The sequence below is a fragment of the Limulus polyphemus genome, unplaced genomic scaffold, assembly GCF_000517525.1.
Source record: "Limulus polyphemus unplaced genomic scaffold, Limulus_polyphemus-2.1.2 Scaffold2000, whole genome shotgun sequence".
Taxonomy (NCBI): domain Eukaryota; kingdom Metazoa; phylum Arthropoda; class Merostomata; order Xiphosura; family Limulidae; genus Limulus; species Limulus polyphemus.
In genome coordinates this window covers 49,734-63,301 of record NW_013667610.1, presented here as the reverse complement: position 1 = coordinate 63,301, position 13,568 = coordinate 49,734, and the positions used below count along the sequence as shown (strand labels likewise).

Here is a 13,568-nt window from a genome sequence, read left to right as displayed (position 1 = left end):
TAAAAAGCGTACTCTTTAAATATGTATAATACGAAGCTTTAGTTTCGTAAAATAAATTACCAAATCAGATGTCGTTCTTTCTGTGCTAGAAGAGTTTTTGAGAACTATTTTCAGGTGAAAGATATAATATAGTATTTACAATATTAATACAATCTTTCTACAAGTTGTAAACATAAGTAGTGTAACAAGGAGACGATGGGTAAGTTCCAAGGGTTTACAATAGAATAAAATGAAAATTAGCACGAAGCCGACTGAGAACTTATGAAATCTCTGTTAAGCCTGATGTGGAAACGTCAAACGTCTTACATGATTTGAAATTCATTAATAGATAGTTTCTGAATGTCTGACTAACAACTGGGGACCCTGAGATTTAGCGGTAACCTTGATGACGTATAACACAAAAATTCGGAAATCACTTCTTGCTGTAGCACAGTACATACAAACCCACAGTGCAGCTTTAAGTTTAAACAAAAACTAATTACTAGTTGGCACATAACAATTGACCATTGTTCAACAACAATAAATGAGCGGAGTAATTATTTTCTACCACTGTACGGAGAAGAAAGTAAACCTTCACTTGTTTCTATCTTTGAAGTTTTATTAATTAAATGTCTTACGGGTATTTTGACATTCAAGGGCCGGCATGGCCAGGTGGTTAGGGCGCTCGACTCGCAATCGTACACCGCTAAATTAGGGACGGCTAGCGCAGATAGCCCTCATGTAGCTTTGCGCGAAATGAAAAAAAAACACAAAAAACTTGACATCCATTAATTAAATGTCTTACGAGTATTTTGACATGTGCATGCATATCATTTACCCCGAGTTTATCAGTCAGTGGTTTCTCAAATTTGATTATTTTTGTTATCACAAAGGTCAGGATGCCACTGACTTAAAAGAATACGGTCAGTTTTGACTAGCTCACAAAATCTAGAAAGATGTTACAATTTACAGCATGTAGCATTTAGATCGTCTTGACTAGCTCACAATATCTAGAAAGATTTTATAATTTACAATGACTCACAGTTATATTGCTTTACGGCTCACAGTATATAGATGTATTTTATATGCTACAATATGTCTTATTTAGATCGTTTTAGCAACTTACAATATCTAAATGTTGAAGTTTACAAAACGTCTCTTTAGCTCGTTTTTAACTCACAAAATCTAGTTATATGTTACGCCTTAGAATATATCACATTTAAATCGTCTTTACTATTTCAGTTCAATACATAAAGGCTGAAGATTGTAGTTGCCTTCAGAGCTGACACCAGCTGAATCATCAGGTAATGCCACCCGTCAATGGAAGTTTTGGCCCTTTAAAACCCAGTACTTCTTCGAGGTGGTGTGCCAGCAGCGTCCTCACTCCACCTCTCGCTGGTAGACTTCCTCTGCTTTCCAGATGGATATGCTTTATTCACTTCATTTGTAGTTTATCTACTCTTTTGAACATATTTTGACTATATCCATGATGAGCCTGATTCAACTACATTTCTGCACAGTTCTCTCACTGCACTGCTCCTGAATCCCAATTGCAGCCACTCATGAAGTGAAATTGCAACTAAACCTCTGCAGCCAATTTCAAACGGGTAGCATGCTTCTTTCCATCCTATATCCTCACAAGTACACCTCAGTTCAACATATAACTTCAAACGGATTGCATGCTTCTTTTCATCCTATATCCTCACAAGTAGAACTCAGTTCAACATATAACTTCAAACGGGTAGCATGCTCCTTTCCGTCCTATATCCTCACAAGTATACCTCAGTTCAACATATTTGGCGAACTTATGTTGGTGAGCTTCCTGTATGTTATCCTCGCATGGCACAGTCAGCTCACCAAAGATCACTTGCCGATCTGATAGTAATATTCGGCCTGAGGTTTGTAACTGCAATTTCAGGTGGAAAACTTCCATACCCTTCAAAATCTGCTGATATCTTCTAGTCATTTGCACAGGAAAGTATGCTGCTTCTCCGTGAACTGCTGCCATAACTACCTGGCCCAAGACCCTTTTTGACGAATGTGAGGAACTGCCTGGAGCCAGTTACTACCTCTTATTCATTAGCCTTTTGCACTCTCACTCTCAGACTGCATCAACAATCACTTGGAGTACATTGTTTTAATGCCAGATATATTTGATGGGCATGAACTCAGGATATACTGCAATTTTCTCTTCCTACCACAAACATGACAAAAATCTGACTTGCCATCATACCAAACACTTAAGTTCGATGACGTGGGGAGCGAATCATATGAAGATTGCCAGAGGAATGAAATTCTAAGTGGCTCCATCCTCCATAGCACATTCCATGATAATGTCCACTGCTGTACAGATTCCCATCTTGTCCATGCACCCTGGTCTGGCCTGACCAACGGTTGTGGTTATTCTCGTTTCCTCCTCAGTTTCTCGAATATCCTGATAAACTAACTTGTATCACTCTTGGTAATCAGCAGATGACTACCAATTATGACTTGACCATCCAGACCCTGGCACCCTATTTGGGTAGCTCCAACAATCACCTTGTGCTTGAGTCTGGACTCTGCCTCATTCATCACTTCCTCAGCAGTCAACTTTTTGCCATATCTGACATAAGGTTGGGTATCTCTGACCCCAGGTTCTTTTGAGTCTCTTAGAGTCATGAATGATGTTGGTTTGGATACCTTGAACTCCTTTTTAAGAGACTTCACTGGCAACACCAACTTGGTGCAGCAGTTGTGTAACACAACATTATTCAAACAACCAGGAACTCCCAACCATCTCTTCATATACTTGTTCATCTGGTACTCCATCCTTGATACATGGCTAATTGCAACTTCATATACAGTGAATGGCCACACGATCCTTAGCATAAGACCATACTACAGACAAAAAGTTTAAACTTTCCTGCTACAACACACTTATCAATTACTTCCAGACTCTCTACCATCCGCCTCCTTAACTCTCCTGGTGTCTTTCAATTCCTCAGCATACCACTGTTCATGGTTAACCACAGGTTGCTCCTGGATTGATGGAATCTTCTCACCACACAGCAAGAAATGGGTGTTAATCAACTTCTCCTTCCTTAAAATCAAACTGTGTGACTTCTTGATTTTAAACTTCATCCTTCCCAAGTCCATAAGATCTTCAAGCTTAGACAAGCATTTCTCCTCCACAGAATGCTATCACTGCACTAGACTTCTCCACAACTCTGATGATGATTTCCATTGCTACGACAAACAGGATTGGAGATATAGTACATCCCATTAAGATACCAACTTCAAGTTTTATCCACCTGGTTGTATACCCTTGGGTTGAGAACCGCATCTGAAGGCGTGTGTAGTATCCAATAATGAAGTTCTTCACCTTGTTAGGAATCCAGAAAAAGTCCATAGCATACTCAATCAATGCATGCAGTACATATACATATGCATTGGTAAGATGAAGCCATACCACACTCAGATCTCTTTGCTTCCTGAATGGTATGCCATATCATGCTTGTATGCTCCAAACACCCTGGAAAGCGTGGTATCCTTGCCTTCTGAACAGAAATATTAATTAGGCCATTCTCGAGAAGAAAGAATGAAATTTTCTCTGTTATTATCCCAAACATGTTCTTGCATTCAACATTCAGCAGCGAAATTGATCGAAACTATCCGATATTGTTTGAACCTTCTTCCTTGGGAATGTACACTCCTTTAGCTTTATTCCATGAAGATGTAATCTCATCCTTCCTCCAACACCTTTCAGCAGTCTCCAGGGAAACTTCAAAAGTCCAGTACACTTCTTGTACATCTTATACAATACTCCATTTGAGCCTGGATCAGAGGCTGATCTTGCTCTAATAATGAACCTTTCAACCTTCACCAGTTTTGGTTCAGCTATGTAAACCTGTATACCAGGTTTTGTCGGCTTCCCCAATTCAACTATCTCAGGCATCAGTGTCTTATTTCTATCAGAGTAAGTGCATTTGAGGTGCTCTTTCAGCTGCTCTTGAGGTACATCGAGCTCACCACTCTTCCTCTGCCAAAACAGCTTCTTTGTGAACTGGTAGTGGTTATTGACAGAAGCCCTTCTTTGACACTCTCTCCTCTTCCTGTTACATTTTTGCTGCTCAGCACATCTCAGTGAGACTAACTTTTGGTGTACCTGCTCACGAAGCTTTGAAAGCCCTTGCTTCTCCTCATTCCCAACTGGTTTCCACTGCCGCCTGAGCTCATTCAACCTCTGCTTCAAGCCTTTAATTTCATTCTACCATCTAATTGATATACACTCAGGTTGTTGCCTCTTGCATTTTACAGTGCCAAATGTCACTCTGCCAAATTCTTAGATCACGTCACCCATCACTTCCAACTTCCTTTTTGATGTTCCTTTCAAGGTATTCTCAAGAACCATGGTAAAGTATTCGTCATATTCACGCCATGCCTTTCCTTCATTCATAGCAGGCCATTTCACCTTTGCCTTCCTCTCAGCTATCTCTTTGCTAACTGGTCTTTCCTAACACTCGGCTGTCTCTCCAAGCTGTCATCAGCCTATTTCTGGTTGCCTACCAGACTATTCTTGGCAGTCACTGGTACCCAGAATACTAGAACTCAATACACAAAGGCTGAAGATTGTAGTTGCTTTTAGTGCTGATACTCGCAGCCATTCTTAACTATTTCACAATATCTTGGTAGATCTTATAACTTCGAATATAGCACAATGTAGACAGTGAATTAATTTATCGCGTTAGACTCGTTTTTTACTTACAATGCAGATCAGTTCAAATAACTTAAAAAGTAAACTGCTGTTAAACTGTACTTTTCGCTCTAGTATAAGGCGATCTCCAACATGAAGCATGAAAATTGTTTTACATACTCAGTTCATAATACTAAATTATTTGAATTATTCGATTGTTTCAGTAGTTATGGTATATGATAAAGAAGAATAAAGGTTATGCTTATTTAATTGTATTTTCAACCCTAACACCACTTTATTCAACAGACGGGCCAATGACCACGTCAGAAACCCCGAGGTTCAGGCATAGCCATCCTTAATTGCAGACAGAGGGAATGAATCAATCAGCAGAACACACTGCCTTTACTGCCAGAATCTCGTTCGTACCTCCTGATAAAATAGTCTGGAACACTGACCACTTGGCCAAGTCTGCCCGATATTTATTTAATGCAACTACCGTACATATCTGATTGATCATTAAAAATGTTTCTAGATATATTAATTTCCTTTACAAATATCTTAAGGTTACTGTACTAAAAACTCAAACAAATATTTACAAATAAATTTTTACTTTGTTTGTGTACCACAAAGCTTCGCAATGGCCTATCTTCACTCTGTTCACATTAGGCAATCAAAATCCAGATTTTAGCATTGAATATTCTGAAACTTTCCGCAGACTCACCGAGGGAACTTTTTATTTAGAACATTACGGCAAGTTCAACACATTACGGTGCAGAAACATGATGCTTAAAAAACAATTATTGTCAAATTCAGATAGGCTTTAAACTTATGATAAATATCATGTAAACTGCAGGCTTTTTACTGTATTAAATACCTAACCGCGTCTTTTAATGTATTAACTGATGTTTCGCATTCCAGTCTAGACAAGTATTATAAACACTGACTTTGTACTTATACCTATAATTTCTATCTTTGTAATAGCGATAGATGTTAATATGAATGAATGAAATTTTCTTTGAAGGTAAAGAAAATAATTTATCTTATATCCATTGCCCTCCCAAAAGTATACAGACATGTAGCTGTAGAAGGATATTCTTGTAATCACTTTTATAATATGCTGTAGTGCTTGACTGCCTTTTGCATGATAAACTGTTGCTATTGTTTTAAATTATATATTTTTATTATTTCAACTTAAATGTTTGCTAAAAGGTGCACAGCACAATACTTACAAAGTTTCTGAACGCTATGATATAGAGATTTTGGTTTGTATGTTGATATTAGAATACGATTATAAATACGAGAATCAGTTGAGTAAATGAGTGATTCATTTCAGTGATAGTAATGAGAGTTAACGTATCTCTTCAGTCAGTCGAACGCTTAGCGATGAAATTCTGTAAGTAATCTATAAGTTTGGCGTAGGTACCATTAATCTTGGAATATTTGTTCAAACGTTGTTTGTGAACTTAAGCCTAAAATTTGTGTCAAGGTGAACGTAGCCTGTAAAATTAATTAATTCGTTATCGTTATGTGGACTGCATTTGACATTATTTTTACCAAATAATCCAACAGAACCCATTCAAAGATGGATTGGTTTGAATTTCGCGCAAAGCTACACGAGGGCTATTTGCGCTAGCCGTCCCTAATTTAGAAGTGAAAGACTAGAGGGAAGGCAGCTAGTCATCACCACCCACTACCAACTCTTGGGCTACTCTTTTACCAACAAATAGTGAAATTGACCGTCACGTTATAACGCCCCCACGGCTGAAAAGACGAGCATGTTTGGTGGGACGGGGATTCGAACCCGCTACCCTCAGATTGCGAGACAAGCGCCCTAACCACCTGGCCATACCGGGCCCCCAAAGATGAAATACGTTACAAAACTGGGGGTATTTCGGATAAAATAAGATTAAAACTTTGATTAAACTTTAACTTCAAGATGATCACAAAAGGAACAGGAAACGAGATTGAATCTTTATTAGATATGATAAACGAATTAAAAGAAGGTCAAAAAGTAAGAGATAGAAAATTAAAAGAAGATCAAAAGTTAATAGACAGGAATTTAAGAGAAGAGAAAAAAGAAAGAGTTGTAATATTTATAGAAGTATAAAGAACAAAACTAAATCTGACTGAAGATCAGATTGATGAAGCTATTGGAGATGTTAAAAGGAATTACAACAGCAGGATTGAAAAATACTGAGGGGTTGTGATAACATAAATAAAAAAATTTGGAAAAAGAATCGGTAAATGCAAAGATGAAGTCTGCTACACTTCTTTCTGCATCTGCCCAAGAATTCCAACCTAAAACACCTTCTGTTATACAAACACTTGTTAAAAAATAATTTAGGACAAAAATCAATAACCTATATCTATTTCAAGCACTTTCAAAAGGTGGACCTTTCTTCTTCAAGGGTAAATTAGGAATTTACAATTACTATTACATGTCACCTCTTGATGTTTATGGGTAATTTATATCGAGTAAGAGTACATATTGCAGTCTGACTTCATGCAAAAACATAGATGCAAGGTTAGCCTAGTTTCAAATAGCTTTAATGCACCAGAGGTTTAACTTCCAGTGGTAAAAAGGAGGGCAGTTCTTGTACCACCAAAAAAAAGTGAAATACTATATCAGAACATTAAGGAATAAATTTATGTCAAGTGATTGGGACATAATATAACCAAACACTATAGTGTGTCCTGATGGATTAATGGTTAAAAGAACTCTCATGGATCTGAAGAATAAATATATTGTCATTAATTCCATGAACATTATGAACTGTAAAGTTCAAGTTAGGATGGAATATTATCAGATATGAAGCTGTAAAGGCGGTACTTTCACTTCAAAGAACATCAAAAGTAGTCACTTTTGAGATGACATGTAGGAAGTCTGATGTCAAATCCTCACATAAGGATAGCATAACTCCTCACTTACAAGAGCAATATAACCAGAGTTGTGAGGGTCTTACAGATAAACAGTGCCACATGTTACACGACTTGCTCACAGAATAGACAGAATAACAAGATATCTTCTCCAATGGACCTCAAAACAAATACAATTTCTCATAAGATAGATGCAACCCAAATGTGTCAGCCAGATGATATTTACTTTAAAAAAATTGAAACTTTCAACAATATAGAAGCCATGAAGGAACAAACAGCCATAAAGCCAAGTACTAGTCCTTGTGCATCACATTTTATACTTGTGAAAAAAAGGATAGATCCACAAGGTTCTGCATGGACTAAAAGAAGGTGAATGAAGTCACAGATGAGGAAGCCTACCCACAGACACATATTGAATCTCCTTTTATGCTGTATCTGGATCAAAATTGATTTCAACATTGAATCTGGAAAGTTTGTATTAGCAAGTACAAGTTGATGAAGTAAGTGGAGAGAAAACAATTTTTACTCTAGGAAATGAATTGTGACAATTTATTGTAATATTCTTTGGATTAAGTAATACACATCTTACATATCAATAACTAATGAAGGGCACTCTCTCTGAAATTCCCTAGTACATCATACTTATCTACTTGGATGACACAATCAGACATGGGAAGAGTTGTTATAGTGTTTATGATAAGCTAAGGAAAGTTTGAATCAGTTGAGGAAACAGAACCTTAAGCTGAATCCCAAGAACTGTGAATTGTTCCAACAATAGGAGAGTTTCCTGGAATACAAAGTCAGCACAGAGGGAGTGTCTATAGACCTATCTTAGATTTAATCACCCAGTATTGTGTTCGTCCTATCATTGTTTTGTAAAATCATTATCTGTCACAGCTCATCCTCTACAAAAATTACTTGAAAAGCCAAATAAGTTTTGTTGGATTAACGATTATGAACAAGTATTAAATTAATTGCAAAAGAGAATTAACTACTACTTCATATTAGCATACTCAACTCTTGAAGGTCCATTCAGTTTAGATACAGATACCTGTGATTTTCCAGTGTGAAGAATGTTATCACAAGTGCAACATGGAAAGAAAATGTGACTGCCTACTATAATAAGCAGTGAATGCTGCAAAAAGGAGATATTATACAACTCGAAGATCTATTAAGTATTTTTCGAGCCCCGAATCATTTCCATCATTACTTATATGAACAAATGTTTACACTTTGGATAGATTATGCAGCATTGAAATGGATGGCAAATTTTATGCAGTCCTGAAGGCCAGATAGCAAGATTGCTCCAGAAACTTCTAGAGTACAACTTTAATAGTGTGCATTGTCTTGAACAGAACAATGGAAATGCTAATAGTTAGTGAATTTACTGCAATTATGAATTTGGAACTTTTTCATAATCATAACAAGTTAGTGCTTTGAGCTGGGCAGCACTTGAAACATGTTTTAAGGTGACTTGTATCAAGTGAATGATCTCGTATGCAACAGCTCATATATGAGCAAGCATATCAACTATTCCACCCATCAGTTTATGGCACTTGTATCAGCCTATAATTTCTCCTCCCTAAAAATCACATTACTTACAATGTTTTGTAATGCTGTATACAAATACAAACTGTTACTGTTCATCTACCTGTCTGGTGTGTTTCTGTACTTATACTATCCAAGTTCCATTGCAAAACATGCTGAGTGGGCCATATCACATGTATTTACAGGTAGTATAAATACTTTTGGCATAGTAGTGCATATAATAAGGGAAACCCAACTCCTTCTGATGTATGAAATTTTATTTGTATTCATACAAGTCACTTACAAATTTACTTAATAATCATACTGGAAATATGTTGAATACTAATACATCTGAAATCTTGGTGGAAATAAAATCTGTAGTATTTTTGATATATAAAAATTGATATACACTTTTGATGAAAAACTATTGTATGGGTAAAATCTATAAAGTACAACTAAACTTTCAGTGTAAATCATCTAAATTTTGTATAAATCAATATGATAATTCTTATTCCACAGCAAATTCTCACTTTCCTTGCTGTAAACACAAAAAACTATATTTATAAAAAAAAAAAAGAAGTGACAAAAACAGTTCAACTTTTTGTTAATATTGAAAATAACATATTTACATAAAATACAAAACTTTATTTCAGATCATCTTCTTCATTCTGTGTTTTTAGTTTAAACTTCATAATAAATCCTGTGGTCTTAAAAATTGGTTTTATGAGGTATACAGATAACCTTGATTAAGTAATGTGAAATATATATATTTATTTATTTTTATGTTCCTACTTCAGTTATGGATGGAAAAGATCTTTTAAATGAAAAGGATATAAATAAATTATAGCAATATGATTGAAATTTTAAGAAACTTATGCAAAATACAAAGAATAAGGTGTATTACACTTATCACTAAACCAAGGTCGTCTTTCCTTCTTTAGAGCTTACACAACTTGAACAGGAACACACACAAGTTATATAATGACTTTTCTGAAAAATTTGGAAGAAAGATTAACAGTATCACAGTCTCATGCCATTCACATCCAAAACTTGTATGATTTGAGTTTGAAAAAAATTAGACTAATTATGTGTGCAATTTTTCACTAACCCTTTTTAAGAAATACATCATAACATGTGTTTTACTGGTCTTTCATATATTACCATATGCTTTCTGCAATGTTTATAACTAACTTAAAACTGTTTTAAATGTATAGAAGTCTCAAGTAAAAACATATTGTGAAAAAAAAAATTCACTAAAATTCATAAATATATTAATTTTTCATACACAAAATTAAACTAACATTATCATTTCTTGTATGTACAAGTAGATGATAAAGTCACACTTTAAAATGTGCAATAAAATGATGGTAATGTTAGCAATGAATTCCAGCAACACAACACATATCACAAAAACTTTGTGCAGGATCAAAGTATTAGTCCTTCAATGAAAAGAACCTATATTGAAAACTACAAAACCATTCTTTTTCTGATAGCAAAATTATTTTGATGGAATTAAGTTTTTTTTAAAAAAGAATGATACATTGAAAAATTAATTATTTATGTATTATTTTCAAAACAGTTTTGACATTAAAATATTGCTGTGTATTTCAAAGACAAATGATGAGTTTCTAAAGCAATCAAATGCTTATAGTGTATTATGAAAAATGTAAGTCACAATATCAGTTTATCAATATTTCATATACACAATGTTTTGTTAAAAGTCTAGTCTCAGTTGAAACTCAATGTGTACAACATCAAGAAAATGATCTTTTATTAAAACGTGTTACCTCTATTGAACACTGATTTAAAATTTTTTTATAATCATTAAAGTGCCTGTAACAGTTGATATTTGAAAAATTTTACTAGTGCTCTTGCCATTCCCTAAAAATTATTTTATTAATTGTATGATTATCAATTTTATATTTGACCAGAAATTGTTGCTTAACAAAGCTTTATGTAATAATAATTTTCGTTTAAATACAACAAAAACATTATTCTGCAAACACGATTCAAATTCAACTAACTTTGTTTTATTTCTACATTTTTTTAACAATGAAAAATTAAACTACTACTAATGATTTAATACAGATAAGAGATAATCACCTAATACATAGAAAGGTTACAGTATCACCCTTCAAGCATAATTTCCTGTGACACCTCACTAATAATTGAGTGTTTTGCACATCTGTAATTAAAACATTATATAACAATTTATTTTTCTGCACAACCACAACTATTTACAGTGAAATTCGTTGAAAATCATGCATAATTATATATGCATACATTACATAGCAAATTTTCCCACTTTGATTTATCCTAATCTTACACTGTAATATCACTGGACCCAAAAATGCCTATCAAAATAAAAATTCACTATCATAACCTGAGATTTCACCTATAAACATGAGGCAATACAATTACTTGCACTAGTATTAAAAGACAGTTAAATTTAAATAATGCAGTGTAGATGCACTTTGTTGCACAACAATGACTAACAACTCAATTACTGGTTTCGTGACAGTTTCTTGAAAAAAAAACACATGAAAAAAAGCAAAATGAACAAAACATTTTAAGTGTGACCAATGTAGAAAAAAGTTACCAAACAAATGATTGATACATTCTATACAATGAACAAAATTATGAGAATTTTGTAAAGTATTTAAACCTTGAAATAGAATAACAAATTACACTAGTCAAGCACTGCCTGTTGTCACTTAACAGCATCTATCACTGCCAAATTCCTGCATAGCTACCTTGAAGACTAGCTGGTAGAGGGCCACCAGCTGCAAAAAGCCGAGTTCCAGACGTATCATAACAGTGGGTGTAGATGGCAGTGTTATGCTCCCAATTCATTAGATATTCTTGGAATATCAGTTCATCTGGGTACTGAAAGTACCAAAATAATATGATTTATACATCATTGAAGATTTTCTTCTAACAGTTACTCTATTTATCAAAATAAACCTAATTCTCAAAACAATGTTGGTGTTATGTAACCGGAAGAAAAAAGTATACTGTACTGCAAACATTGTTAATAATAAAAGCAAAGAGTAAGTTATATGTGTAAGCAATCTTAACCTAAACAGGTTAAATAAAATTCCTACATGTTCTATTATAAGATAAACACACGCACAACAGTCATCTAATCACATCCTAAAGTTTCACCAATCCCATTATCTATTAATACTTAATCTCAAAATGCCCATTCACACTGACAAAATAAATCATTATAGTTCAATTTCAAACAAAAATTATAGGCCACATTAAACAGATTTCCTACTTCTTATTTTCTGCTGATGTTTTCTGGTAGCAGTAAATGATTAAAATAATCTAAATCACAAGATTATTATTTGAGTCAGTAATTCTCAACTTGAAAATAAAAGTATATTTCCTGACACCAGTATCTCAATATCAAAAAATTTTTCTAAAGCTGATTATAGTTGTCATCCTTTTTCTGTAAATTCTTGTTTTTGTTTTTACCAATATATATGGAAATTCACTTAATACTTGGAAAGATTCCATAAACAATCTTACAAGACATCAAAAAAATTAATTCTGTCATACTGTTATGAGCTTTATGCTTGCTGCAGTTCTTGAACACATTAAGAATGACATTGAATTAAGCTATAAAAGTTCAACAATAAAACTAAAAGTAACATCTCCTCCAGACTACACTCAATTACATTATTTACTTTATTAGAATTTTAATTATATGGCATAATAGGTGTACTATGTATGTTTTTTATCACATGTGGTTAAGGTGAGCCTTCTTAATAACAAGAAAAATTATACTATTTGAACCACAACACTATTGGTGCTAATGTGATCACTAATATCCTTTGATTAAGAAAAAAACCTGTCAAGTGAGGATATAGCCATAATAATTTAAAGTTCTATGTAAGTGTAACGTAAGTTACTTTTGGAAAATAACACCAATAGAGAAATCATGTACTACGAACTGAATACACCATGTTTTTTATTAGAATAATAGATTAACAGAGAGTTCAAGAGAAAAGGCATCCACAATTGTACAATTTTGAAAACATGATTCACCGTGCTTTACATTGTTACGAAAGTGGGGGTCACGTGACGAGTATTCTAGAAGATTCGCTAGTGTGTTACGACAGCGGGGTCACGTGACGAATATTCTAAAAGATTCGCTAGTGCGTTGTGACAGCGGGAGTCAAGTGACGCTGGTAGCACGTGTTGAAAGTCTTAGAAGTTTCTAGAACAGGCAGTATTATCGTATATAAGTGTGCTAGACAGTGAGAGAGACAGACGGGAGGCAGAGACGTAGTAGAGACGGAGTCAAAGCAGTAGTGGAGACAGAGACGAGGCAGGGACGAAGCAGGCTGAGAGAAAGAAAGACAGTGATTACGGTCAGCAGGAACCGAGGATAGCAGACACAGAGATCGGAATTATAGTTGGCGAGGATGGACAATTAAGTCTAAGCACGATAGAAAGTGAGTGAATTGTTGTGAATTATAGTGTGTGTGTGTAACTGTGAAAATTA

General features: G+C 34.6%; 1 protein-coding gene across 5 annotated transcripts in view; it reads right to left on the bottom strand.

The window, feature by feature from the left end:
* Positions 1 to 10,142: 10,142 nt before the first annotated feature.
* The window catches only part of LOC106465614 (DDB1- and CUL4-associated factor 12-like), a 34,443-nt gene continuing 31,017 nt past the window's right edge, over positions 10,143 to 13,568 (bottom strand). For 4 of the 5 annotated variants that reach the window (XM_022393545.1, XM_022393546.1, XM_022393543.1 and 1 more), the window contains exon 8: positions 11,614 to 11,941. In XM_022393545.1, coding sequence (XP_022249253.1) covers positions 11,783 to 11,941 — 159 coding nt within the window. In that variant the 3' untranslated portion in view covers positions 11,614 to 11,782. Of the gene's footprint in view, positions 11,942 to 13,568 lie in introns of all 5 variants that reach the window. The other variant, XM_013925850.2, reaches the window with a different exon arrangement.